The following is a 24,821-nucleotide window of genomic DNA, read 5'->3' on the forward strand; positions in this document are numbered from 1 at the left end:
TAAGGGGGGGCTCTCTGATGTGTGGGGCTCCATGGGGAGGGGGGTCTGATGTAAGGGGGACTTTTTGTGGGGGGGTTTCTGATGTGAGGATGTGAGGGGGGCTTTGTGTGTGTGTGTGTGTAGGGGGTCTCTGATGTTAGGGGGGCTTTGTGTGTGTGTGTGTGTGTAGGGGGTCTCCGATGTTAGGGGGGCTTTGTGTGTGTGTGTAGGGGGTCTCTGATGTTAGGGGGGCTTTGTGTGTGTGTTACGGGTCTCTGATGTTAGGGGGGCTTTGTGTGTGTGTGTAGGGGGTCTCTGATGTTAGGGGGGCTTTGTGTGGGAGGTCTCTGATGTGCGGGGGGCTCTCTGATGTGGGGGGCTCCGTGGGGAGGGGGGTCTGATGTAAGGGGGCTTTGTGTGGGGGGTCTCTGATGTGAGGGGGGCTTTGTGTGGGGGTCTCTGATGTGAGGGGGGCTTTGTGTCGGGGGTCTCTGATGTGAGGGGGGCTTTGTGTGTGTGTGTGTAGAGGGTCTCTTATGTTAGGGGGGCTTTGTGTGTGTGTAGGGGGTCTCTGATGTTAGGGCGGCTTTGTGTGTGTGTGTGTAGGGGGTCTCTGATGTTAGGGGGGCTTTGTGTGGGTGTGTGTGTGTAGGGGGTCTCTGATGTTAGGGGGGCTTTGTGTGGGAGGTCTCTGATGTGCGGGGGGCTCTCAGTTGTGGGGGGCTCCGTGGGGAGGGGGGGTCTGATGTAAGGGGGCTTTGTGTGGGGGGTCTCTGATGTGAGGGGGGGCTCTGTGTGGGGGGGGCTTTGTGTGGGGGGTCTCTGATGTAAAGGGGGCTCTGTGTGGGGGGGCTCTGATGTAAAGGGGGCTCTGTGTGGGGGGTCTCTGATGTAAGGGGGGCTCTGATGTAAGGGGGGCTAAGTTATTAGTGATCATAAAAAAGAAAAGTCAAATAAAGTGCAAAAAAGGTGCAAGAAAATACGCGCGGGGGGGGGGGGCGCCACGGGATTAGCTCGCACAGGGCGCCTGATCACCTAAGGCCGGCCCTGCATACAGACACACCCACACAAACAGCCACATGTACACACACACACACACATGAACACACAGACACATGTACACACACACACACACATGAAGCGTTTTAAAATGTAGTACATGCACTACTTTTGGCGCGGTGCAGGGCAATTATAGCCAATTCAAAATGAATGGGCTTGAAATCGTACCGCACAGAGCCCTATGGGAGTCACAAAGGAACGCACAACGCATTCCTGTGCAATTCTGATGCGGGCATGGTGTGAACCGGCCCTGAACGTGAGGGAATGTTACATTCACCCAACAAAATCCTACAAATAGAAACTGATGGTACATACACATATTACAAACGTTATGGGTATTATTTGTTATTTTTGCACAGTAATGAGACATTTACAAAGCAATTCTTTTATAAATAGACCCCCTCTATATAGGAGCAACTGAGAAATAAAGGGGAAAAAAGGCAAAAAAAAATGTTCTGGCCTGTAACATACCTCCTGTTTTAGGCCACTTTCACATGGGCACCCCCTTTTGATGGACTCAGTTTGCTCAGCGGGGGGATCGCTGACCCTGCTGAGCAGGGAGATGACAGGTCCGTGTGCGCTCACTGTGAAGAGCGGAGACAGACACTGCCCCAATTTCCTCTATAGGGAGATCGGGTGAAAATGGACCGCCTGTCCCGTTTTCATCATCTGATTCCATCGCCCAGATGGATGGAAAATAGGACCACCATCCATCTGAATTTTGAAGACAGGATCGGATTGGAAAGCGCCGACATCCGCCGCTTCATAGGGGTAAATGGAGGGTCCGATCCGGTCCGCCTGAAAAACTGGCAGGCGGACCTGATCGGACAGCCCGGGTGAAAGGGCCCTTGGAATACCTAAACTGTGGAAGGAGGAGCACAGGGGACACCTTTGGACAACAGCATTGTCAGTCTGGGGGAGGGGATTGTTCAATGCACTAGAAGATTTTGATATATACTAACAAATTAAAGCAAAACTTCAGCTAAGCAGTTACAGCAGCAGTTGCTTTTTTATTTTTGGGGAAAAGGTTTACATAAAAAAATAATTAAACAAAAGCTAAACATTGTAAGCACCCCTGTCAGTTTTAAATGATTTATCTCAACCCTCCAACTGCTACATATGTAGGGCAGCTTATTTAGTTGCATAATAACAGACTAACTGGCCAGATCACCAGATGAAAATAAAAGACTGAAAGCCTAGAAAAGAAAAATAATGCAGCCATAACATCCAAGAATTGCTGCAATATAAAAAATGTTTACTTTTAGGGTTTAGTGCCGGTTCACATTTGTGCGATCACAGAGATCGCATGTAATTCGGAGTGCACTGCTCCTAAAATTACATGCGATCTCTGTGCGGTGCAAATTCAGCCATACAGTTTGTATGGCCGAATTTTCACCGAAATCTCACTCAACACACACAGGACCCTTTTTTTGGTCCGCAGCAGAATCGGATCGCATGGTGGTTCACACTAGTGCGATCCGATTCTGTGCGAACTTTCAGATTGCACTGCGATATGCGATCTGATCTGGGGGTGTCGTTAACTTTCAATTGACACCACCAGCATATCGCATATGGCAGTGTGAACTGCCAGGGGTGCGAATGCGATGCGGGAACACGCTGTATATTCGCAGCCTTCCCGCATCGAACAAATGTGAACCGGCACTTAAAGTTTTATTAAACCCAAAACCGAAAAAAGTTTTCTTTTCTTTGTTTTTACTCTAGCTGCTGATGTGACCTGTAGCACACCTCCAGTGAGACACAACTCTGGATTAATGAGCACGAGGTACAGCAGACAGCAACAGTGTCAGTCTGGTAAGAGGGTATCATTAAATGCATTAGCACATTTACAGTATCTCACAAAACACCCCTCACATTTTTATAAATATTTTATTATCTATTTTCATGTGACAACATTGAAGAAATTACACTTTGGTACAATGTAAAGTAGTGAGTGTCCAGCTTGTATAACAGTGTAAATTTGCTGTCCCCTCAAAATAACTCAACACACAGCCATTAATGTCTAAACCGCTGGCAACAAAAGTGAGTACACCCCTAAGTGACAATGTCCAAATTGGGCCCAATTTGCCATTTTCCCTCCCCAATGTCAAGTGACTCGTCAGTGTTACAAGGTCTCAGGTGTGAATGGGGAGCAGGTGTGTTTAATTTGGTGTTATCGCTCTCACTCTCATACTGGTCACTGGAAGTTCAACATGGCACTTCATGGCAAAGAACTCTCTGAATCTGAATCTGGATCTGAAAAAAGAATTGATACTCTACATTAAGATGGCCTAGGCTATAAGAAGATTGCCAAGACCCTGAAACTGAGCTGCAGCACGGTGGCCAAGACCATACAGCCAGTGCCATCTTAAGAGCATTAAAGGGCCCCAGGCAATGCAGTGCATTGGGGCCCTGCCTACACAATCAGTTAGACTCGACTGTCCTGTGTGTGCCTGTTCCCGTGGAGGCGGACAGGCATTCTTGCAGTTGTGGACTCCCCCTCCATGGCCCAAGTGGCCTGACAGCAGCACAGGACCGACAGGTGCCTGCCACCTGCTAAGTTTGGCGGTATGATGCACACGGGAATCGGGACTAATGCTTGGCTGGGGTTGGGTCGCTGGTGGGGCCCCCTGGTTAAGTGGGGCCCCCGGTCAACTGCCCAGCATGCCCATTCACTAAGATGGCCCTGCATACAGCGGTTTAACAGGACAGGTTCCACTCAGAACAGGCCTCGCTATAGCAGACCAAAGAAAATGAGTACACGTGCTCAGCATCATATCCAGAGGTTGTCTTTGGAAAATAGACGTAAGAGTGCTGCCAGCATTGCTGCAGAGGTTGAAGGGGTGGGGGGTCAGCCTGTCAGTGCTCAGACCATACGCCACACACTGCATCAAATTGGTCTGCATGGCTGTCAACCCAGAAGGAAGCCTCTTCTAAAGATGATGAACGAGAAAGCTTGCAAACAGTTTGCTAAAGGCAAGCAGAGTAAGGACATGGATTACTGGAACCATGTCCTGTGGTCTGATGAGACCAAGATTAACTTATTTGGTTCAGATGGTGTCAAGCCTGTGTGGCGGTAACCAGGTGAGGAGTACAAAGACAAGTGTGTCTTGCCTACAGTCAAGCAAGGTGGTGGGAGTGTCATGGTCTGGGGCTGCATGAGTGCTGCCGGCAATGGGGAGCTACAGTTCACTGAGGGAACCGTGAAAGCCAACATGTACTGTGACATACTGAAGCAGAGCATGATCCCCTCCCTTCGGAGACTGGGCCGCAGGGCAGCATTCCAACATGATAATGACCCCAAACATACCTCCAAGATTACCACTGCCTTGCTAAAGAAGGTAAAGATGACGGACTGGCCAAGCATGTCTCCAGACCAAAACCCTATTGAGCATCTCTGGGGCATCCTCAAATGCATGGTTGACAACATTTGAAAAAAATGTCCAGGGACACTTTGCAGCACAGCTATCAGTTACTTACCACACCCACTTCCCTGAAGCTCCACCTCCTCTGCGTAATTAATCTCCACCTACTTATCATCAGATTATAGGGTCTGAAGATCATAGAAGCTGAAGGTAAAGGTGATGGAGTGGCCAAGTATGTCTCCAGACCTAAACCCTATTGAGCACCTGTGGGGCATCCTTAAACAGAAGTTGGAGGAGCGCAAGGTCTCTAACATCAACCAGCTCTGTGATGTCATCATGGAGGAGTGGAATAGGACTCCAGTGGCAAACTGTGAAGCTCTGCTGAACTCATTGCCCAAGAGGGTTAAGGCAGGGCTGGAAAATAATGGTGGCCACACAAAATATTGGCACTTGGGCCCAATTTGGACATTTTCACTTAGGGGTGTACTCACCTTTGTTTCCAACGGTTTAGACATTAATGGCTGTGTGTGGAGTTAGTTTGAGGGGACAGCAAATTTACACTGTTATACAAGCTGTACACTCACTACTTTACATTGTAGCAAAGTGTAATTTCCTCAGTGTTGTTACATGAAAAGATATAATAAAATATTTACAAAAATGTGGGGGGTGTACTCACTTTTGTACCAAAATCCAGCTGACACTATATGACCAGTTACAGCAAACAATTTAAGCACCCCTGCTAGTGTTAAATGTTTGCCTCATCCATGTTATCTAATACATTCTGCTGGAGAGCCTATGCTTTTGAAAAACAACAGACTTGCAGGCTGGGTCACCAGGTGAAAATGGAAGAAAGCCTAAAAAAGAAAATGAATGCAGCCATCATATCTAAGAACAGGTAAGCTACAATATAATAAATGTTTGCTTTTGGATTTAATACCGCTTGAATTTTGCTGAGAATTAGGACAAGTACGTAAATAGACTGAAATAACGCAGTCAGAAAGTACAGGACATAGGACACTTATAAATTTAATGCAAGATTAAGATTTTTAATCTAAAAGTACTTTCCCAAACAGGAAATATTGTATCTATTTTATGCAGGGTTTTTTCTCAGCAGCAACGTGGGGTAACGCAGTTCCGGCACATCCAGGCCTGAATGTATGTAAGGGCGAAGAGTGCTGGGCTGTGCTGCAGGGTCTGTTGATGCTGGCTGCTGGAGGATCTATTGTCATAGGAGGGGCTAGTTGTTATTGCGAGGGGAGGTCTGCTGTTGCTGAGGGTGGGTTTTATGTTGCTGGGGGTCAGTTGTTGCTGGGAAGAATCTACTAATGAGGGAGGGGAGGGGTCTATTGTTGCTGGCTGCTGGAGCATACTTGGCAACTGTTCCTTTTTTCCTGGGACAGTCCCTGCAAATAGGAGCCTGTCCCAGGTAATTTATATTGTCCCTAGAAGCAGGGCCATCTTACAGAATGGGCACGCTGGGCAGTTGCCCGGGGGCCCCACTTGCCCGGGGGCCCCACCTGCCCAGCAACCCAGCAAGCATTAGTCCCGATTCCCATGTGCATCTCGCCACCGAACTTAGCAGGTGGCAGGCGACTGTGGGCCCTGCGCTGCTGTCAGGCCACTTGGGCCATGGAGGGGAGCCCACAACTGCAGGAATGCCTGTCCGCCTCCACGGGAACAGGCACACACAGGACAGTCCAGTCTGACTCCCATCCGTGTGTGTTCACCGGACCCAGCCACCGAACTTTGAAGCTGTCATTAGCCTTGCACTGCTGTTCCAATAAATATTGCCTTATCGATAATTTACATTTTTATTCTCGCGGGTGATTGTGTAGGCAGGGCCCCAGTGCACTGCATTGCCCGGGGCCCTTTAATGCTCTTAAGATGGCACTGCCTAGAAGCGCCTGTTAATCAGGCTGCCCATAAATGTTACGCAGAAGTAGTGCAGCTGAATGGGAGACTTATTCCAACTCTGCTACTGTGGCCTTAAGTTTGAAATTCCCTTTTTAATTTCCTGTAATTCTCTCTATATTGAGTAGACTCTATAATCTGATAAGTAGGCGATATTAATTATGCAGAGTGGGTGGAGCTTCCAGAAGTGGGTGTGGTAATTGATAGCTGTGCTGCAAAGTGTCCCTGGAAATTTTATTTAAATGTTGGCAATTATGCTGGAGGGTCTATTGATGCTGGCTATTGGGATATCTGTTGTTACCTCTGGGGGTCAATTTTTGCTGAGAAAAGTGGGCATTTTGTTGTAGGCTATCCATTGTTGCTGGGAGTCTATCAATGCTGGCTGTGGGGGAGATCTGTTGTTGCTGCAGGGGTTCGATTGTTGCTGGGAGGCATTTGTAGCTGATGGTCCATTGTTGCTGGGGGGGGAAATATTGTTACTCCTTGCAGGGGATCCATTTTACTGCTTTTGTTGTTATTAACAAATTCCATACAAATTACTTACTACCACAAATGTTACATGCTTCTGGATTCTCTAAAAGGGGTGGTCTTGGGAGGTGGGTAGGGGGTGGAACCGAAAAATGGTGCTCTGAGGTGGGTAGGGGCGGAGACAAGGGATGACATGATAAGGGGGAGTTCCTGCACCTATTCTCTGACAAAAAAAGCCCTGATTTTATGTAAATTTGGCTCCAAACTTCTACATTTTGGTTTCTGATATATTCCTATCTTTTAGGAAAGCAGGAGAAACAACAGTAACTCTGGGTGTTCATTCAAGAAAAAAAAATGAGTCCAAAAAGATCCAAGAGATATCAGTTGCCAAACTCTATGAATTCAAGTCATATGACACATCTACAAAACAATACGACATTCAACTTTTGAAGGTAAGATTCGCATGAAGCAGTGGAAATCTGTGTACCTTATGCTTATTGCATACCTCCCAACTTTAGAACTTGAGAACGAAGGATACTACAGGAAAATAGTGACCAACAGTGCACTATGCATATGAGAAAAAGAAATTGGTATGGGTAAACTATGGTGGGTGGGAGGGGACAATCTTCCTCAGTGCCAAGGTTGTTGGTTGCATTGTAAAAAATAAAAATAGAGGCACTTTGGGCACCCCATGGAGAGTAATAAAGAGGCACACATACCGTAGGGCATTGAACAGTGGGAGGGGCTTTGGCAGCATGGTTAGGCAAACATTTAAATCCCCTTCCCCTCTAAATCCTCCCTCCCTCCCTCCCAAAACAAATCTCAAATCCCCCCCCCCCCCGAATGCCTCCTGCCAGCTCAAATCCAGCCCATATTCCACTTTAACCACTTACCTACAGTGCACTTTCACCCCCTTCCTGCCCAGACCGATTTTCAGCTTTCAGCGCTCTCACACTTTGACTGAGAATTACTCAGTCATGCAACACTGTACCCATTCAAAAATTGTGTCCTTTTTTTCACACAAATAGAGCTTTCTTTTGATGGTATTTAATCACTACTGGGTTTTTTATTTTTTGTGCTATAAATAAAAAAAGACTGAAAATATTGTGAAAAAACGCATTTTTCTTTGTTTCTGTCATAAAATTTTGCAAATTAGTAATTTTTCTTCACAAATTTTGGCCAAAATTTATACTGCTACTTATCTTTGGTAAAAATAACCCAAGTAAGTGTATATTATTTGGTCTTTGTGAAAGTTATAGAGTCCACAAGCTATGGTGTGAATCATTGAAAATTGATCACACTTGATCACACCTGATGTACTGAAGGCCTATCTCATTTCTTGAGACACTAAAAAGTCAGGAAAGTACAAATACCCCCCAAATGACCCCTTTTTGGAAAGTAGACATTCCAAGGTATTTAATAAGGGGCATGGTGAGTTTTTTGAAGTTGTAATTTTTTCCCACAATGCTTTGCAAAATGAAGATTTTTTTTTAATTTTATTTTTTTTTTTACAAATTGCCGTATTAACAGGTTATTTCTCTCACACAGCACATGTATACTTGCAACTACACCCCAAAACACATTCTACTACTCCTTCTGAGTATGGCGATACCACATGTGTGAGACTTTTTCACAGCCTGGCCACATACAGAGGCCTAACATCCAACCAGCACCGTCCGGCATTCTAGGAGCACAAATTTCACATATAATTTCCTGACAACCTATCGTACTTTTGAAGGCCCTGGAGCACCAGGACAATGGAAACCCCTATAAAATGACCCCATTTTGGAAAGCAAACACCCCAACGTATAATTTTTGAGGCATAATGAGTCTTTTGAATATGTCATTTTTTTCCACAAGTTTTTGGAAAATGTGGAAAGAAAATGAAAACACATTTTTTTTTACACAAAGCTGTCCATTTATGCAATATTTCTAACACATAGCATGTACATAGCAAAAATTGCACCCCAAAATACATTCTGCTATTCCTCCTGAGTATGGCGATACCACATGTGTAACACTTTTTCACAGCCTGGCCACATACATAGGCTTAACATCCAAGTAGCGCTTTACACAAAGTTGTCCATTTATCCACTTTAAGACTGGGCCTATTTTTGACACTTGGTGTTTACAAGCTAAAATCATTTTTTTGCTAGAAAACTACTTGGAACCCCCAAACATTATATATTTTTTTTTAGCAGAGACCCTAGAGAATAAAATGGAGATCGTTGCAATATTTTTTATCACACCATATTTGCGCAGCAGTCTTCCAAATGCGATTTTTTTGAAAAAAAATCACTTTTTTGATCTAAAAAATAAGAAAACAGTAAATTTAGCAAATTTTTTTTCCATAATGTGAACGATAATGTTACGCCGAGTAATTAGATACCCAACATGTCATGCTTCAAAATTGCGCATGCTCACAGAATGGCGCCAAACATTGGTACTTAAAAATCCCCATAGGCAACATTTTAAAAATTTCTGCAGGTTACTAGCTTAGAGTTACAGAAGAGGTCTAGGGCTTAAATTATTGCTCTCGCTCTAACGATCGCGGCGATACCTCACATGTATGGTTTGAACACCGTTTACATATGTGGGCGGGACTTGCGTATGCGTTTGCTTCTGCGCGCGAGCTAACGGGGACAGGGCGCTTTAATTTTTTTTTTTTTTTTTTTTTTCTATTTATTTTATTTATTATTTTTTTATTTTTACACAGTTTAAAAAAAAAAAATGTTTTGATAATTTTTATTCCTATTACAAGGAATGTAAACATCCTTTGTAATAGAAATAGGCATGACAGGTCCTCTTTATTGTGAGATCTGGGGTCAAAAAGACCTCACACCTCACAACTACACTAAAAAAGAAAAAAAAAAAAAAAAATTGTTGAAAGAGGAAAAAAAAAAAAGCAAAAAAAAAAAGCGGCCCTTTAAACCGGTTGCTAGGCAACATCTTTTGACGTAGCTCCGGTCCTCCAAGACCATAGAGTTGAGTGAGGGCCATCTTGCCCTCACTCGACTTCCTGTCTCTGAGGATCCGGGACCGGATGGTTTTCCCCGCTGGCGGCGGGTCCGGTAAGCTGGGAAAACGTCTGGGACGCGGCAGGAGGGGGGGGGGCACCTCTTCCCCTGCACCGTAAGGGTAATTCCGCGGCGAATCCGCCACTGGGACCACCCTTATCTGAAAGCCGACCGCCCGCCGTTTCAAAAAATACCAGGGTTATGGGGGCTATCTTCTGCCATAACCCCAGTATTTAGCTTTTAATGGCCGACGCATATAGTCGTTAGGCGGTCAGTAAGTGATTGCATGTATATGGCAAACAGGTGACGATGACTGATGGGGTGACAGGTGACGATGACTGATGGGGTGACAGGTGACGATGACTGATGGGGTGACAGGTGATGATGATTGATGAGGTGACGATGATTGATGAGGTGACAGATGACAATCACTGACCGGGTGACATGTGACGATGATTGATGGGGTGACAAGTGACGATCACTGATGGGGTGTCAAGTGACGATGATTGATAGGGTGACAGATGACGGTGACTGATGGGGTGACAGGTGACGATGACTGATGGGGTGACAGGTGACGGTGACTGATGGGGTGACAGGTTACGATGACTGATGGGGTGACAGATGACGATGACTGATGGGGTGACAGGTGACGGTGATTGATGGGGTGACAGGTGACGGGGCGATGGTCACTGATGGGTGACAGGTGACGGGCGATGGTGCACGGCGGTACTGATGGCAGTCTCTGGTGACCGGTGAACTTTAGGCTACATTCACATGTGAGCGTAGCGATCACGGGCAGAATCACTGCGATTCTGCCCGCGATCCAGAAATCATTGCAAATGGCGGGACGCCTGTGCGTTGCCCGCTGTGCGATGTTGCTGCGATTTCCGCCTGCCGAATCGCGGTAACATCACGCAAACAATGCATGACGCCCCAAAGAAACTCTTGTACTTTTTTGGGCGTCATGCGATGTTTGCGCGATGTTACTGCGATTTGGCAGGCGGAAATGGCGGCAACATCGCACAGCGTTTGGGGTGCTATTGCAAATCACGGGCAACGCACAGGCGTCCCGCAATTTGCAATGATTTCCGGATTGCGGGCAGAATCGCGGTGATTTTGCCCGCGATCGCTGCGCTCACATGTGAACGTTATGGGTGTCAATTTCTGGGCACTGATGAGGTGACTGTTGGGTGACAGGTGACATTGGGGGGGGCTGGGGACTGTGTGGGGACCTTTATTACTGTGATTTTAGTGTGATTTTACTTTTTACATGTGTACAGAGCAGTAACTCACTATTTCTAGCTCTGCTCCCCTCATACTGGAAACTGTGTGAGGAGAGAAGAGCTAGTAACAGTCAGTTACTGCTCTGTGTTTACATTTTGTGATCGGCTGTGAATGGATTCACAGCCGATCACTTAGTAAACAGTCACTGTCAGTGACTGTTTACTACCGCCGGTGACAGCTGTGTTCCTACGGAACACAGTGCCACCGACATGACCGCGCTGCGCGCTCCCGATCGCGCATGCGCGGTCATCTCCCGGCCGCCTCCATTGTGATCGGCTGTGTCATTGGAACACAGCCGATCACGTGGGAAACAGCCATGCCTATTGGCTGTTTCCCCCCTGCCGGTGACCAGCTGTGTCCCGGGGACACGCCGACACCGGCAGTGCACGGCGGCGCGCCCGCGATCGCGCGCCTGCCGTGCATTTACTGGGTCACGTCATATGACGTCCGCCCAGGATAATAGCCGCACCGTCCCGCCGTCATATGACGGCGGGCGGGCGGTAAGTGGTTAAACACAAATCCTCTTCCCCCAGCCAGGACAAATCCCCCTCGCAATCCAAATCCTCTTCCTCTCCTAATTCCCCCAGCACAAATCCTCCTTCCCTCTAAAGCTGAATGCACACTACACAACTTTTGTTGTTAGATTTTCTTTAGATTTACCTTCAACTATGTAGTGCAAGGGCCTGCCTGATTGCATACAAATTGAAAGTGTTTAGGTTTGATCTCATATTATATGGTTATGGTAAATCTAAAGGAAAAAATCTTAAGAGAATTGAATAGTGTGTATCCGGCTTAACCCCCCCCCCCCCTCAAGAAAAACTCCCCCTTCCCAGTACATATCCCCTTTTCTTCCCAAATTAGTTTTCTGAACAAAACTTCTCACCTCTTCTAGCATAATCCCCCCATCTAAGAAAAAATACTCCCCACCAAACCCCCATCTAACACAAATTCATCTTGACCCCCCCACCCTCCAAATTACTCTTCTCAACATAAATCCTCCACCACTTTCTGCCTTCCCCCCCTTCAAAAAAAATGTCTGTGTGTTCCACCCATGGAAATTTTCTCTCCCTCTGGAACTTAAAGGGTCAATGCAGAGGAACATCCTTCCTCTGTGACTCCTCCTCCTCTTGTGCATGATACACATCAAAACTAAAGAGAAGGCTAGGGGAATCTTACCTTGACTCTGACCTGTATTCTTTTGACAGGCAGGAAGAGATTGGCATCACAGGATAGTTGGCAATCATGGCACTGGGGTAACTGCAAGAGATGCAGGGCAAGTGCCCAAGGAGCCCTGGCACTGGGCTTCTGGACTCAGCTCAAATCCATAAGATGCTGGTGTGATCAGGGTGCAGCATGGTGTGGCAGGCAGTAAACACACAAGACTCCACCTTAGCTAACCTCCCTGGCGGTATCCCCGAGCGTGACTCGGGGTGGATTTTTTAGTCCAGGATCGGTATCCCCGAGTCACGCTCGGGGTAGATGTGCAGAGAGCGCAGCGGTGTCTCTTACCTTCTCCTGGCCATCCAGCGATGATCTCTCATTGCTGTGACTGCCAGCCGAGAGTCCCGCCGCTCCTCCGTCGGTGTGATGACTTCCTAGTTCCGTTCCCTGCAGCAGCAATGCTGCATGGGAGCGGAACTGGGAGGAAAATTCAAACGTTGCACAAAACACAAACACATAACACATTTTATATTATATATATATATATATATATATATATGCATATATATATATGCATATATATATATATATATATATATATATATATATATATATATATGTATATGTATATAGGTGTATGTATATATATATATATATATATATATATATATATATATATATATACACACATATATATATAATATATAACGCATGAATTATAATCTAATCAATAATATAATTTTATTATATATTATATATTATATAATAAAATTATATTATTGATTTGATTATAATTCATGCGTTTGTGTTTCAAATTTATCACATCTGGGATGTCTACTAGAGTCTTGTTTTGGTCAGGTTTAAGTCAGTAATTACTAAGAATTGTAGGCCTATAATACATAATGCCAAATTTCCATGAAAAAAATTGTACCGCTTTTGGTACATAATTCCTGACATAATCATACCGCCAGGGAGGTTAATAGCAATATACTGTAGAAAGGTTCCAATACAAAACAGTTTGGCCCAGTGGTATGCATAACCAATCGGAGCCACTTACAAACTATGACAGTGGTCTGGAGACTTGAAAGATGCTGACAGCATCTGCAATGAGGAGTGGAATGCGGCCTGGCCAGTCTACACCCAAAGGGGAGGCTTCCTGAAGAGAGGTAGACATAGTGCCTGCACTGTTCCTACTTCTCTGGAACCTTCTTCTACCTCTAAGCACTGTCCCTGCCAGATGGGGATCCTGTCACTACACTAGCCAAACATGCTTTGGTCAAGCACCACCTGCAGTGGGGAGTACAGACTGACCTGTCTACACTGGGATTTAGTTGAAGTCACAGGACAGTCCTGCTGAGTCCAGGGCAATTGGGAGCTATGTTATTATTCCTTGTAAGACTAAATAAGCTCATTAACTGATATCTTTCAACAGAAGAATAGGATAAAGAGGAGAAAGATGTTTTCCTGCAGTACAACTGCCTTTCCTTTGGCAGCTATACAGTATCTCACAAAAGTGAGTACACACCTCACATTTTTGTAAATATTTTATTATATCTTTTCATGTGACAACACTGAGGCTCGGTTTCCACTATTGCGACATCAAGTCAAAAGCCATTCATTTCTATTTGGCCCATTTTCACTGCCGCGACTTGAGTTGCGGCGACTTGAAAAGTAGTTTGTGCACTACTTTTGGGCCGATTTCAGTGCGACTTCCCTCTATAATGAGGGACAAGTCTCACTGAAAGCCGCGAACAAGTGAACACTACAGAGTCGCTCTAGAAGTAGCGCGACTCTGTAACCGCAGCAGTGGAAACCGAGCCTGAAGAAATGACACTTTGTTACAATGTAAAGTAGTGAGTGTACAGCTTGTATAACAGTGTAAATGTTCTGTCCCCTCAAAATAACTCAACACACAGCCATTAATAAAAGAACACATGTGTTATTCCCTTCAATAGTCCATAAAGTGAAAAAGTCCAACACATAAGCAGCGCTGTAAAGACCCTTTAAAGAATCCACAAAGGTGAATCAGCAAAGTCCTCAAAATAAAGGAGAATCCACGGAGTGAAGGTAAGATCAAAAGACTTCCACCGTACCACGTGACCCCCTCAGGTATTGCTCACTCCCCAGATATATAACATCAGAGAGCCTTTCAATCTCCTCAGAACAGAACCAGGTATAGCCAGCTCCAAGATCTTTAGGCGCTGCTTATGTGTTGGACTTTCTCACTTAATGGACTATTGAAGGGAATAACACATGTGTTCTTTTGTTTATTTTATTTTATTTTATTAAGCAGCAGCTATATATGTCAGATCTGCTAATCTATGCTGTTTGGCATATTATTTTATAGTATTTGTTTTAATTCTCCCTTAAGCGCAGGGTGATTGTGATAATTCTATTTGGATTTATTGTTATCTCAGTCTTTTGTTTACACAACCATTAATGTCAAAACCTCTGGCAACAAAAGTGAGTACACCCCTAAGTGAAAATGTCCAAATAGGGCCCAAAGAGTCAATATTTTGTGTGGCCACCATTATTTTCTAGCACTGCCTTAACCCTATTGGGCAATGAGTTCACCAGAGCTTCACAGGTTGCCACTGGAGTCCTCTTCCACTCCTCTGTGATGACATCACGGAGCTGGTGGATGTTAGAGACATTGCGCTCCTCCACCTTCCATTTGAGGATACCCCAGATATGCTCGATAGGGTTTAGGTCTGGAGTCATGCTTGGGCAGTCCATCACCTTTACCCTCGGCTTCTTTAGCAAGGTAGTGGTCGTCTTGGAGGTGTGTTTGGGGTCGTTATCATGTTTGAATACTGCCCTGAGGCCCAGTCTCCGAAGGCCGGGGATCGTGCTCTGCTTCAGTATGTCACAGTACATGTTGGCATTCATGGTTCCCTCAATGAACTGTAGCTCCCAAATGCTGGCAGCACTCATGCAGCCCCAGACTTTGACACTCCCACCACCATGCTTGACTGTAGGCAAGACACACTTGTCTTAGTACTCCTCACCTGGTTACCTCCACACATGCTTGACACCATCTGAATCAAATACTTTTATCTTGGTCTCATCAGACCACAGAACATGGTTCTAGTAATCCATGTCCTTAGTCTGCTTGTCTTCAGCAAACTGTTTGTGGGCTTTCTTGTGGATCATATTTAGAAGAGGCTTGTGGAATGACAGCCATGCAGACCAATTTTATGCAGTGTGCTGCGTATGGTCTGAGCACTGACAGGCTGACCACCCACCCCTTCAACCTCTGCAGCAATGCTGTTAGCACTCATATGTCTATTTCCCAAAGACAACCTCTGTATATGATGCTGAGCATGTGCACTTAACTCCTTTGGTCGACCATGGCGAGGCCTGTTCTGAGTGGAACCTGTCCTGTTAAACCGCTGTATGGTCTTGGCCACCGTGCTGCAGCTCAGTTTCAGGGTCTTGGCAATCTTTATGTAGAGCAACAATTCTTTTTGTTCAGATCCTCAGAGAGTTCTTTGCCATGAGGTACCATGTTGAGCTTCCAGTGACCAGTATGAGAGAGTGAGAGCAATACCACCAAATTTAACACCCCTGCTCCCCATTAAAACCTGAGACCTTGTAACACTAACGAGTCACATGACACCGGGGAGGGAAAATGGCTAATTGGGCCCAATTTAGACATTTTCACTTAAGGGTGTGCTCATTTTGTTGCTAGCGGTTTAGACATTAATGGCTGTGTGTTGAGTTATTTTGAGGGGACAGCAAATTTACACTGTTATACAAGCTGTACACTCACTACTTTACATTGTAACAAAGTGTAATTTCTTCAGTGTTGTCACAGGAAAAGATACAATAAAATATTTACAAAAACGTGAGGGGTGTACTCACTTTTGTGAGATACTGTACATATTATATACATTATATGCAGATATATAATGTGATATTGGTAATTACAGTGGCGTATCTAACACTTGGGAAATATTAGGGCTAGTTTGAAGTCAGACTGCGATTGGTTTAGCATATATTGTTATGTAAGATCCTTCCATATGTTTATGGCACTTCCAGATTTCATTAGCTCCCTCAAAGCCTTTAAAGCACCCTTTTAACTCCAGTTTGGGGATGTTAAAGCTAACCTTCACACCAACTACATAAACAAATTAAATATGTTTAAAGGTTAAATCTTACTTACCTACCAAATAATTTTTATTTCTGTCCATCCACCCATGCGTGCGTGCTTCTGAGCCGGCCTGTGTGCATCCATAGACATATACAGCATCGATGAGCTTTGCCCCTGATCCCTCCCCTCAGGAGTTTGACTGACAGCAGAAGGACCCTTTGGCCATTACTTAACCACAGACTGTCCTTTCCAGTTTTACGTCGGTACTTTGACGTTAAATACCAGGGTTATGGCAGCAGATAGCTGCCATAACCCTGGTGTTTTTTTAACCTGGGGACGGTCCGCTTTAACATAAGGGTGGTCCCAGCGGCGGATTCGCTGCAAGATCACCCTCATGGGCAGGGGGAGAGGTGCCCTCCAGACTCCTGCCACTTCCCAGTCGTTTTCCCAGATTACCGGACCCATCGATAGTGGGGAAAATGATTCGGTCTGCTGTCCCCTCAGGCAGGAAGTTGAGTGAGGGCAAGATGGCCCTCACTCGATTCTATGGACTTGGAGGGCCGGAGCAACGTCATACGTCCCTTCCTAGCAACGGATTTAAAGAGCCCATTTTTTTTTTCTTTTCTTTAGTGAAGATGTGGTGTTTTTGACCCCATATCTCACATTGAAGAGGTCCTGTCATGCTTATTTCTATTACAAGGGATGTTTACATTCTTGTAATAGTAATAAAAGTTATCAAAAAATGAAAAAAATAAATAAAATAAAAGATAAAAAAATAGGAAAAAAAAATAATACATTAAAGTGCCCCGTCCCCGTTAGCTCACGTGCAGAAGCGAACGCATACGCAAGTCATGCCCACATATGTAAACGGTGCTCAAACCACACGTGAGGTATCACCACAATCGAGCGAGAGCAATAATTTGAGCCCTAGACCTCCTCTGTAACTCCAAACTGGTAACCTGTAGAAATTTTTAAAATGTCGCCTATGGGAATTTTTAAGTACCAATGTTTGTCGCCATTCCACGAGCGTGCACAATTTTGAACCATGACACGTTGGGTATCTATTTACTCAGCGCAACATTATCATTCACATTATAGAAAAAAAATTGGGCTAACTTTACTGTTTTCTTATTTTTGTATCCAAAATTTTCCCCCCAAAAAATGCGTTTGTAAGACTGCTGCGCAAATATGGTGTGATAAAAAATATTGTAATGATCTCCATTTTATTCTCTAGGGTCTCTGCTAAAAAAACAATATATAATGTTTAGGGGTTCTAAGTAATTTTCGAGCAAAAAAAATGATTTTTCCTTGTAAACAAAAAGTGTCAGAAAAAGGCCCAGTCCAGAAGTGGTTAAAATGTTCTTGAAGCACTCCCACTTTTCCTTGGTGTATTTGGTTTCTAGAATATCTTCCCATTTAATGTCATGCAGTACAGAGCACATTTTGGTAAAGTTGGCTCTCTTGAAATTGAATGTGGTTTTACAGTGAACATAATTGTCATTTGATTGCGGTTTCCTAAATTATCCCTTACTGTGGATCTGCTATCAGGTCTGGGTTGTTTGTGATTAGTAGGTCAAACAGAGCCATGTTTTTAGTTTTGGCATCCGTCAACTGACACACAACATTGTCCCACAAGACATTTGGGAAGTGCTAGGGCCCTAGAGGATTGAGTGGCTCCATTTGCCCAGTCAGTCAATATCTGGATAATTAAATTTACCCATGATGAAACATTGACCTGCCTCACCACCAGTTCTAACTGTGTAAGGAAATTGGCCTCCTTCTCATCCTTCAAATCGGGGGGGAACCGTTCATACCTCCTAATTGTCACGGATTCCGCGGGACCATCCTGGGATTGAAAGAAAGAGTAAGTCCCAGGGTCCCGAAGATCTGTGCTGGAGTCCCGGAATAAGTTCTGGCACTAGGCTGCAGTCAGTGAAATTTTCCACAACAAGTGCAATGTGTGCACCCAGGGATGAGTCCTGTCAGCAGTGGCACCAACCGCTTCTTTCCGGTGCGTTAATCTTTTTTGTAGCCATATGTTGCTGGGACCGCCGGCGTCCTAGCAACTGATGACGTTTTGCAGGCAGGCAGGCAAAACTCCACCTCCAAGCTCCGCCACCCCAGTTCCGGCTCCTACTACCTAGCTCCCAGTGGCTCCTGGCGGGTAAGGTAATGGCACACAGGGCTGGGACAAGGTGGGGTGGGGTGGGATGGGAGTGCAGTGCAGCAACAAAAATTTTTATGGAGGGAGTGCGGTCTACCTTGATATCTCAACCTGTGCAGCTGCCTGTCTATGCTTTCTGCCTGGCTCCTGTTATAGGATCTGACATACAGATCCTCTCAAAGTCCGGGACCTGCAGGTCATCAGTCTGGGGGTGGGTTGCGGGGGCAGGGCAATGAGGTCTTCTAAACCACCAGGAACCCCTGAGAGTGGAGATCTCCCATGCTGCTGAGGTCTGAATTTAGTGAGGAGGGAGGGGGGAGTTCTCTACACTGTGACAGACTGAGGTGGGGGGGAGGTACTGATTGTGCCTTCCATGTAATGTGCAATGTGATCTGTGGCTTCCATGTATTGTGTACTGCGATCTGTGCTTTCGATCAATCAGTGCTGTATCTTGGCCTAAGCTGACAAGGCCCAGGCCTAGGGTGGCACTTTGCAGGGGGGCAGCAAAAAGCTGCACCCCGCACAAAAAAAAGAAAACTGGTCCCGCACGAAAAGGGTCCCCACCAGTTTGCGCTACACTTTTTAGTATAGTGCCAGTCTCATAGGGCGAATTGGGCAAGAGGGCAGGGTCCAGGAGGCAAATCAGTCTGGCACCCACATAAAGCAGTCACACTGCTACCTGCCGGTATTATAATACCGGCGGGTGAGGACATTTGGACAGACCGCATGCCGCCAACCACACTTAATACAACTGGCCCGACGGCCCCCAATGCTAACAAGCGTGGCACTGCCGCCTAATGCTCCGCCAGGTATGGCGGACATCATGTCAATAATATAAATTCATTTCTTTAAACATCCTTGTCCTTGAGTGAGACTATTGAATTGCATCATATAAAATTAAGACTTTTAATTGTATATGATGGCAATAATATTTTGGACCTGCTTTCCTCATATGTTCTATCACAATATGTCACTGGGTTAGTAAGATTACTCCAATCTTATAAGATATTTTGACTTGTGTTTGCTGCCATTGATTATTGCACTTATTTGTATAACGACTATGGATGTCCTAGTCATTATACAAATAAGTGAAATATTCCTATAATTACAATCAGTGGCAGCAAACACAAGTCCAAATATCTTAGGCTGCACTATTGGGCACTGATCAACTGCACTGGTGGCCACTGATGGGCTGCACTGATGGCCACTGATGAGGCTACACTGATATGCTGCACTGATAAGGCTGCACTGATGGGCACTAATGAGGCTGAACTTATGGGAACTGATGAGGCTACTCTGATGGGCACTGATACACTGTGGTTGTGGTCTGTGGTTTACAGATGACAGAACGGGTCATAAACAGGAAGGGGTGTGGCCTTTACTGGAAGTGGTGGGTCATATTTAAATTAGGGGGTGCACAAGTTTAGTCAGGCCCAGGACAGCACAAAACCTAAATACACCACTGCCTTCGATGTAATGTGTAATGCGATCTCTGCCTTTGATGTAACGTGTAAAGCGATCTGTGCCTACCATGTAATGTGCAATGTGATCTGTGCCTTCCATGTAATGTGCAATGCGATCTCTGCTTTCCATGCAACGTGCATTGCTGTCTGTGCCTTCCATGTAACATGCATTGCTGTCTGTTCCTTCCATGTAACATGCATTGCTGTCTGTGCCTTCCATGTAACGTGCATTGCTGTCTGTTCCTTCCATGTAACATGCATTGCTGTCTGTTCCTTCCATGTAACATGCATTGCTGTCTGTGCCTTCCATGTAACATGCATTGCTGTCTGTGCCTTCCATGTAACATGCATTTCTGTCTGTTCCTTCCATGTAACGTGCGTTGCTGTCTGTTCCTTCCATGTAACATGCATTGCTCTCTGTTCCTTCCATGTAACGTGCATTGCTGTCTGTTTCTTCCATGTAACGTGCATTGCTGTCTGTTCTTTCCATGTAACGTGCATTGCGGTCTGTGCCTTCCATGTAATGTGCAATACTGTGACACACTGCATCTGGTGGCAGGCAATGGTGGCAAGTGACATGCTCAGGGCTCCCTCTGCATTATGGTGAGTTTAACTATTGAATTTTTTTACAAATACAGTAATGCACTTCAATCATCCTGACACCATATCAACTATGGTGTTGTAATAAATTAAAGCGCTAAAACCAGCCATTGCCCAGACAAATCACTCCTGGCCAACAACCCCCACAAAACTGGTCACCGGTGCCAAAATGGTTGGGGACCACTGATGTACACTATATTCTACATTACGTTACTTCTGACCTAAGTATTCATAGTCTTAACAGTAGCTGGTTGCTAATCAGTCCCTAGTATTCTAGTAAGGTTCTTCTTTAGGGTGGGCTCAAACCAAGTGTTAGCCCTCTGTCTATTTTCAGTGTGTACAAAATCATACGTATTGAAGAGTTTCAATTTTTTTTAAAATGTATTGAACAAGTACTGGCACTAAGCTCCAGTAACTGGCATGATAGGGGCACACTAGCATGGGCATCTGGGACACCTGCCCAACATGTCTTGCAGGATGTCTGGGGTTCCACATACCACTATCTGCCCCTCTATGGCAGCTGGCATCTTTCCTCACTCGCTGCCTGTACAACACATTGCAGAGCAGACTGAAACCACCACCTCCTCAGCTCTGACATTCTCATGTACACAGACAGTAGGAGGAGCTGAGGAGGTAATGCACAGAGATGTATAGTAACTAAGTAGAACTACTTCACTACTGTACTTAAGTACTGAAAGGCGGTATCTGTACTTTCCTAGAGTAGAATTTTTTTCTCCTACTTCCACTTTTACTTCACTACATTTTTTCGATGATTTCAATACTTCTACTCCGATATTTTTTTTTTTGTGCTGCATAGTTACTCGTTACAATTATAAAAATTACCACTGCCAGAACAGTAGATGGCAGGTTTCATGAAGCTCAAAACATGTGTATTATCAGCGCATACTAAAATAAATGCTACTGCTAAAATTTTGAATACTTTAGTACTTCTACTCAAGTCACTTTTTGATCGAGCACTTGTACTTTTACTCAAGTATGGGTTTCGAGTACTTTATACAATTCTGGTAATGCATAACATAAACAGTGCTGCTAAACTGTTGTCTGCAGTAATTTATTATAGATGGAGACTTACAGGAGAGGGGACACAGTGACCAGGAAGGAGGGTGGAGGGGGTAGCTAACAAGGTTGTGTACACTTTGAGAAGTGATTTGAGAAGAGGCCCAGTGGTAAGATGATATGTGCTGGGGGTGGGGTACTTTGAAAATGGAGAGGACTTGTACTAGTAGGGGGGGTTGGATTTGAAATCCTCCCACTTCACCTTCTAGCACAAATCCAACCCCCCTTCCTGTACAAGTCATTTGCAACCACCAGCACATATCTGATCCCCCAACCCCACCATCTAGCACAAGTCCTCTTCCCTCCTAGAGCACCCCAACAGCACGAATACCCAAACCCCCCCCCCCCCACTCTACCCAATCTTCTGTCACAAGTCCTCTTCCTTTCCAAAGCACCCCTGCAGCAATATCAGATGCCTGGGTTTTGTTTAACTATGTCCCTGAAGCCACTTTTTTGCGGCGTCAAGTGTCCCTCATTCTCAAGTTCAAAAGTTGGGAGGTATGGCAAACCCCCACTATTAATTTCTCAAACCTGGATCACAGAGCAATGGAAGAATTATGTTTTCTTTATTTGGATGTGCGTGTGCGTCACTTTCCTGGGGAAGGGATGGCACCAGGATGCACTGTAAAAAGAAGAATTATTTTACATGTGTAGCACCCTCAGGTGTTCAGAGTAGGAAAATGTAGTTTCAGCTCCTCTGTAAGAAGAAAAGTTTGGGTTAATTGTTGTGTTGAAAGCTCCAGGGGTGATTCTCTGTTCCCTCCCCTTGGCTTCTCGAACTGCTGGAGAGTTTTAGCACTTAGAGTGTGGTGGAGCATAGATTAGGCCTGAATATTTATTGAGTCTTCTCCAATCCCTGGATCAGTACAGGAGATATGCCATAAATATTCTGGAGCTTGGCAGCAGGGGTACAGACCAGGGTCCATTTGCCTGGAGGAGACCCCTGTGCTGGGGGGCTCTGCCTCTGGGCACAAGGAAGAACCCAGATAAAGAGACCAGAAGCAGCTATAGCCTCACACCCATTCAGCCTCAGTTAGGCTTAGCTGAAGCCATCCTGGTAGCCAAGGATGGGACCTGTTCAGCAGGAGATCCGTTCAGAAGTCACTTGAGCTTCAGGATTCACCAAAGGGAGTGAGTAATTTCAACCACTACACCCCAGAGCCTGATAGAGGAGAAGCAGCCTGGTGCAATACCCTGCTTGCTCACCACAAAAGGGACAGCTTAGTGCCAATTAAAGGCTGTAAAGCCAACCTTCATCTCTTGTTTAAAAGGAACCGCCTGTGGCATTTTGTACAGAAAAAAAAGCATCTGCATCCAGTTTTTGGAATCTTTTTGCTATTAGTGGAGCTGATCCATTTATCCTATGTGACAGCATAGTGACTTTTAACAGCTAGAAACAGTTAAAGTCCTCAGTTGGCATTCAAATTACAGTTCTGGGCATCCCATGCCCTCCCTTACCTATCCAAGTTCATCCCCTAATAAACCAAATACAAAACCAAACACCCTGGACTGGTTCTTGAATTCTGTGTGAGTGCTGGAAAATTCCTGCTGTCTGGCTGTGTGCGTAAGGGAGGACCCAAAAATCCAATGGCCCTTGTGGGGGTAATGCTACACATGTATGACTGGATGATTGAAGTTTGCTCAGTGTGACCTTATTTACTATCCTAAGTGAAAGTTCATCATACCTGCACAATAGAGCATTTGAGAACTGGCTATACCACCTTGCAGGTAATTGGTTTTTATATATTATTAGTATTATCGAGGATTGCCAAGTATTTTCTTGTTTCAAACCTCTGGTCTTCCTTGATTGTAGCTGCGCTTTAACTACTTCCGCCCTCAATGGCCAGATAGTGGATGTGTCACTTCCGCCCTTTCTCGTCCGTGATTGGATGAGTCTCCGGATGTGATTACTGTATGGGGTATATGTTAGGCGTGACCGCGATGTCCGGTAACCACGCCCCTGACGACGTCACTCTGACGAAACCGGTCGGGAGGTTCCGGACATCGCGCTTGTCACGCCCCCAGGACGCCGGCTTTGTGTCTACCATAGCGGGACGCCGCTTTTTATACTTATTAGCTTGTGCACATCTACCAATTTGTAAGTAGAACCTTTAATAAAGCTGACCTTTTTACCATACGGGATTACGCTATGATTTCCTCTATCCCTTGCATATTGTCACACACACTGGAGTCATATCTGGATCTGTGAGTGAGCGAGGTGTAGATATACTTGGAATCATCCCTGGTCTGTTCGTGCAGAGGAGAAAGTCCATCCCACAAGAGTTAACATCTAATGCTTTAAGTGGCCCATCCATTAATTTGGTGGCCCACGTATTGGGGTAAGCTGCCACCTTATCTATGTGCACGGGTGTTTTTTTTCCATCTCTGCTCTACACATCTTGGGATCTTCATTCTTAATTGGACTTTCTACCATCTCCATATGCTGAATGGTCTTCTTTGATGCAATGGACTTATGATTTGATGCATATTTTTTATCATATTACATTGTTTATTTTTAAGCATTATTAATTTTGATGTTCATAGCGCTGCACTACTTGAAACACAATTGGTTTTGTATTAGAGGACAGTGGGAGTTGATTTTGGAAGAAAATAACAATTTGGAGCCAGAAGACTCTGAGTCATTATTAAACCCTTTACAGGCATACCCCACTTTTAAGTACACAATGGGACCGGAGCATGTATGTAAAACGAAAATGTACTTAAAGTGAAGCAATAACTTTTTTCACTTCTCAATGCATGTACTGCATTCCAGTAGTCCATTTACATGCACAACTGATATAAATAATGCATTGATAACTAAAATAAACATAGTAAAAAAGATTATAAATATAGTGGTAAATATATCCTCTGGCTATAGGTACAAAGGTATCCCTCCAATATCTATAGAATGTGCAACACAATGCTGATAGAAATAAATAAATGCATTAGCAACTTAACACGTCAAATAAATAAAGTGCTGAGTGAAATAATAGTCCTTAACATTTCAACTGGAAAACCGTGTTGAAGGATTAGTTCATAGAAAAGTGCTGGTGCTGTATTCCAAACAATAGTGAACCCACTCACCAGAGAGATGGGCCTCTAATGATATCCTAGCATATAAGGAGGTGATGGATATTCCTGTATTCCTGGTGATATCAGATGTCTATCCTATATATTCACATG

The 24,821-nt window shown here is 44.9% G+C and overlaps 1 protein-coding gene across 1 annotated transcript in view; it reads left to right on the top strand.

Moving 5' to 3' along the window:
- Positions 1–24,821, top strand: part of LOC309543547 (uncharacterized protein) — a gene marked incomplete at its 3' end in the record, with an annotated part of 142,719 nt that overhangs the window by 110,558 nt on the left and 7,340 nt on the right. The window contains exons 6-7 of the mRNA XM_082242968.1: positions 2,761–2,821; positions 7,084–7,231. Coding sequence (XP_082099094.1) covers positions 2,761–2,821; positions 7,084–7,231 — 209 coding nt within the window. The remainder of the gene's footprint in view (positions 1–2,760; positions 2,822–7,083; positions 7,232–24,821) is intronic.

This window comes from Pelophylax lessonae, assembly GCF_965119305.1.
Source record: "Pelophylax lessonae genome assembly, chromosome: 1".
Taxonomy (NCBI): Eukaryota; Metazoa; Chordata; class Amphibia; order Anura; family Ranidae; genus Pelophylax; species Pelophylax lessonae.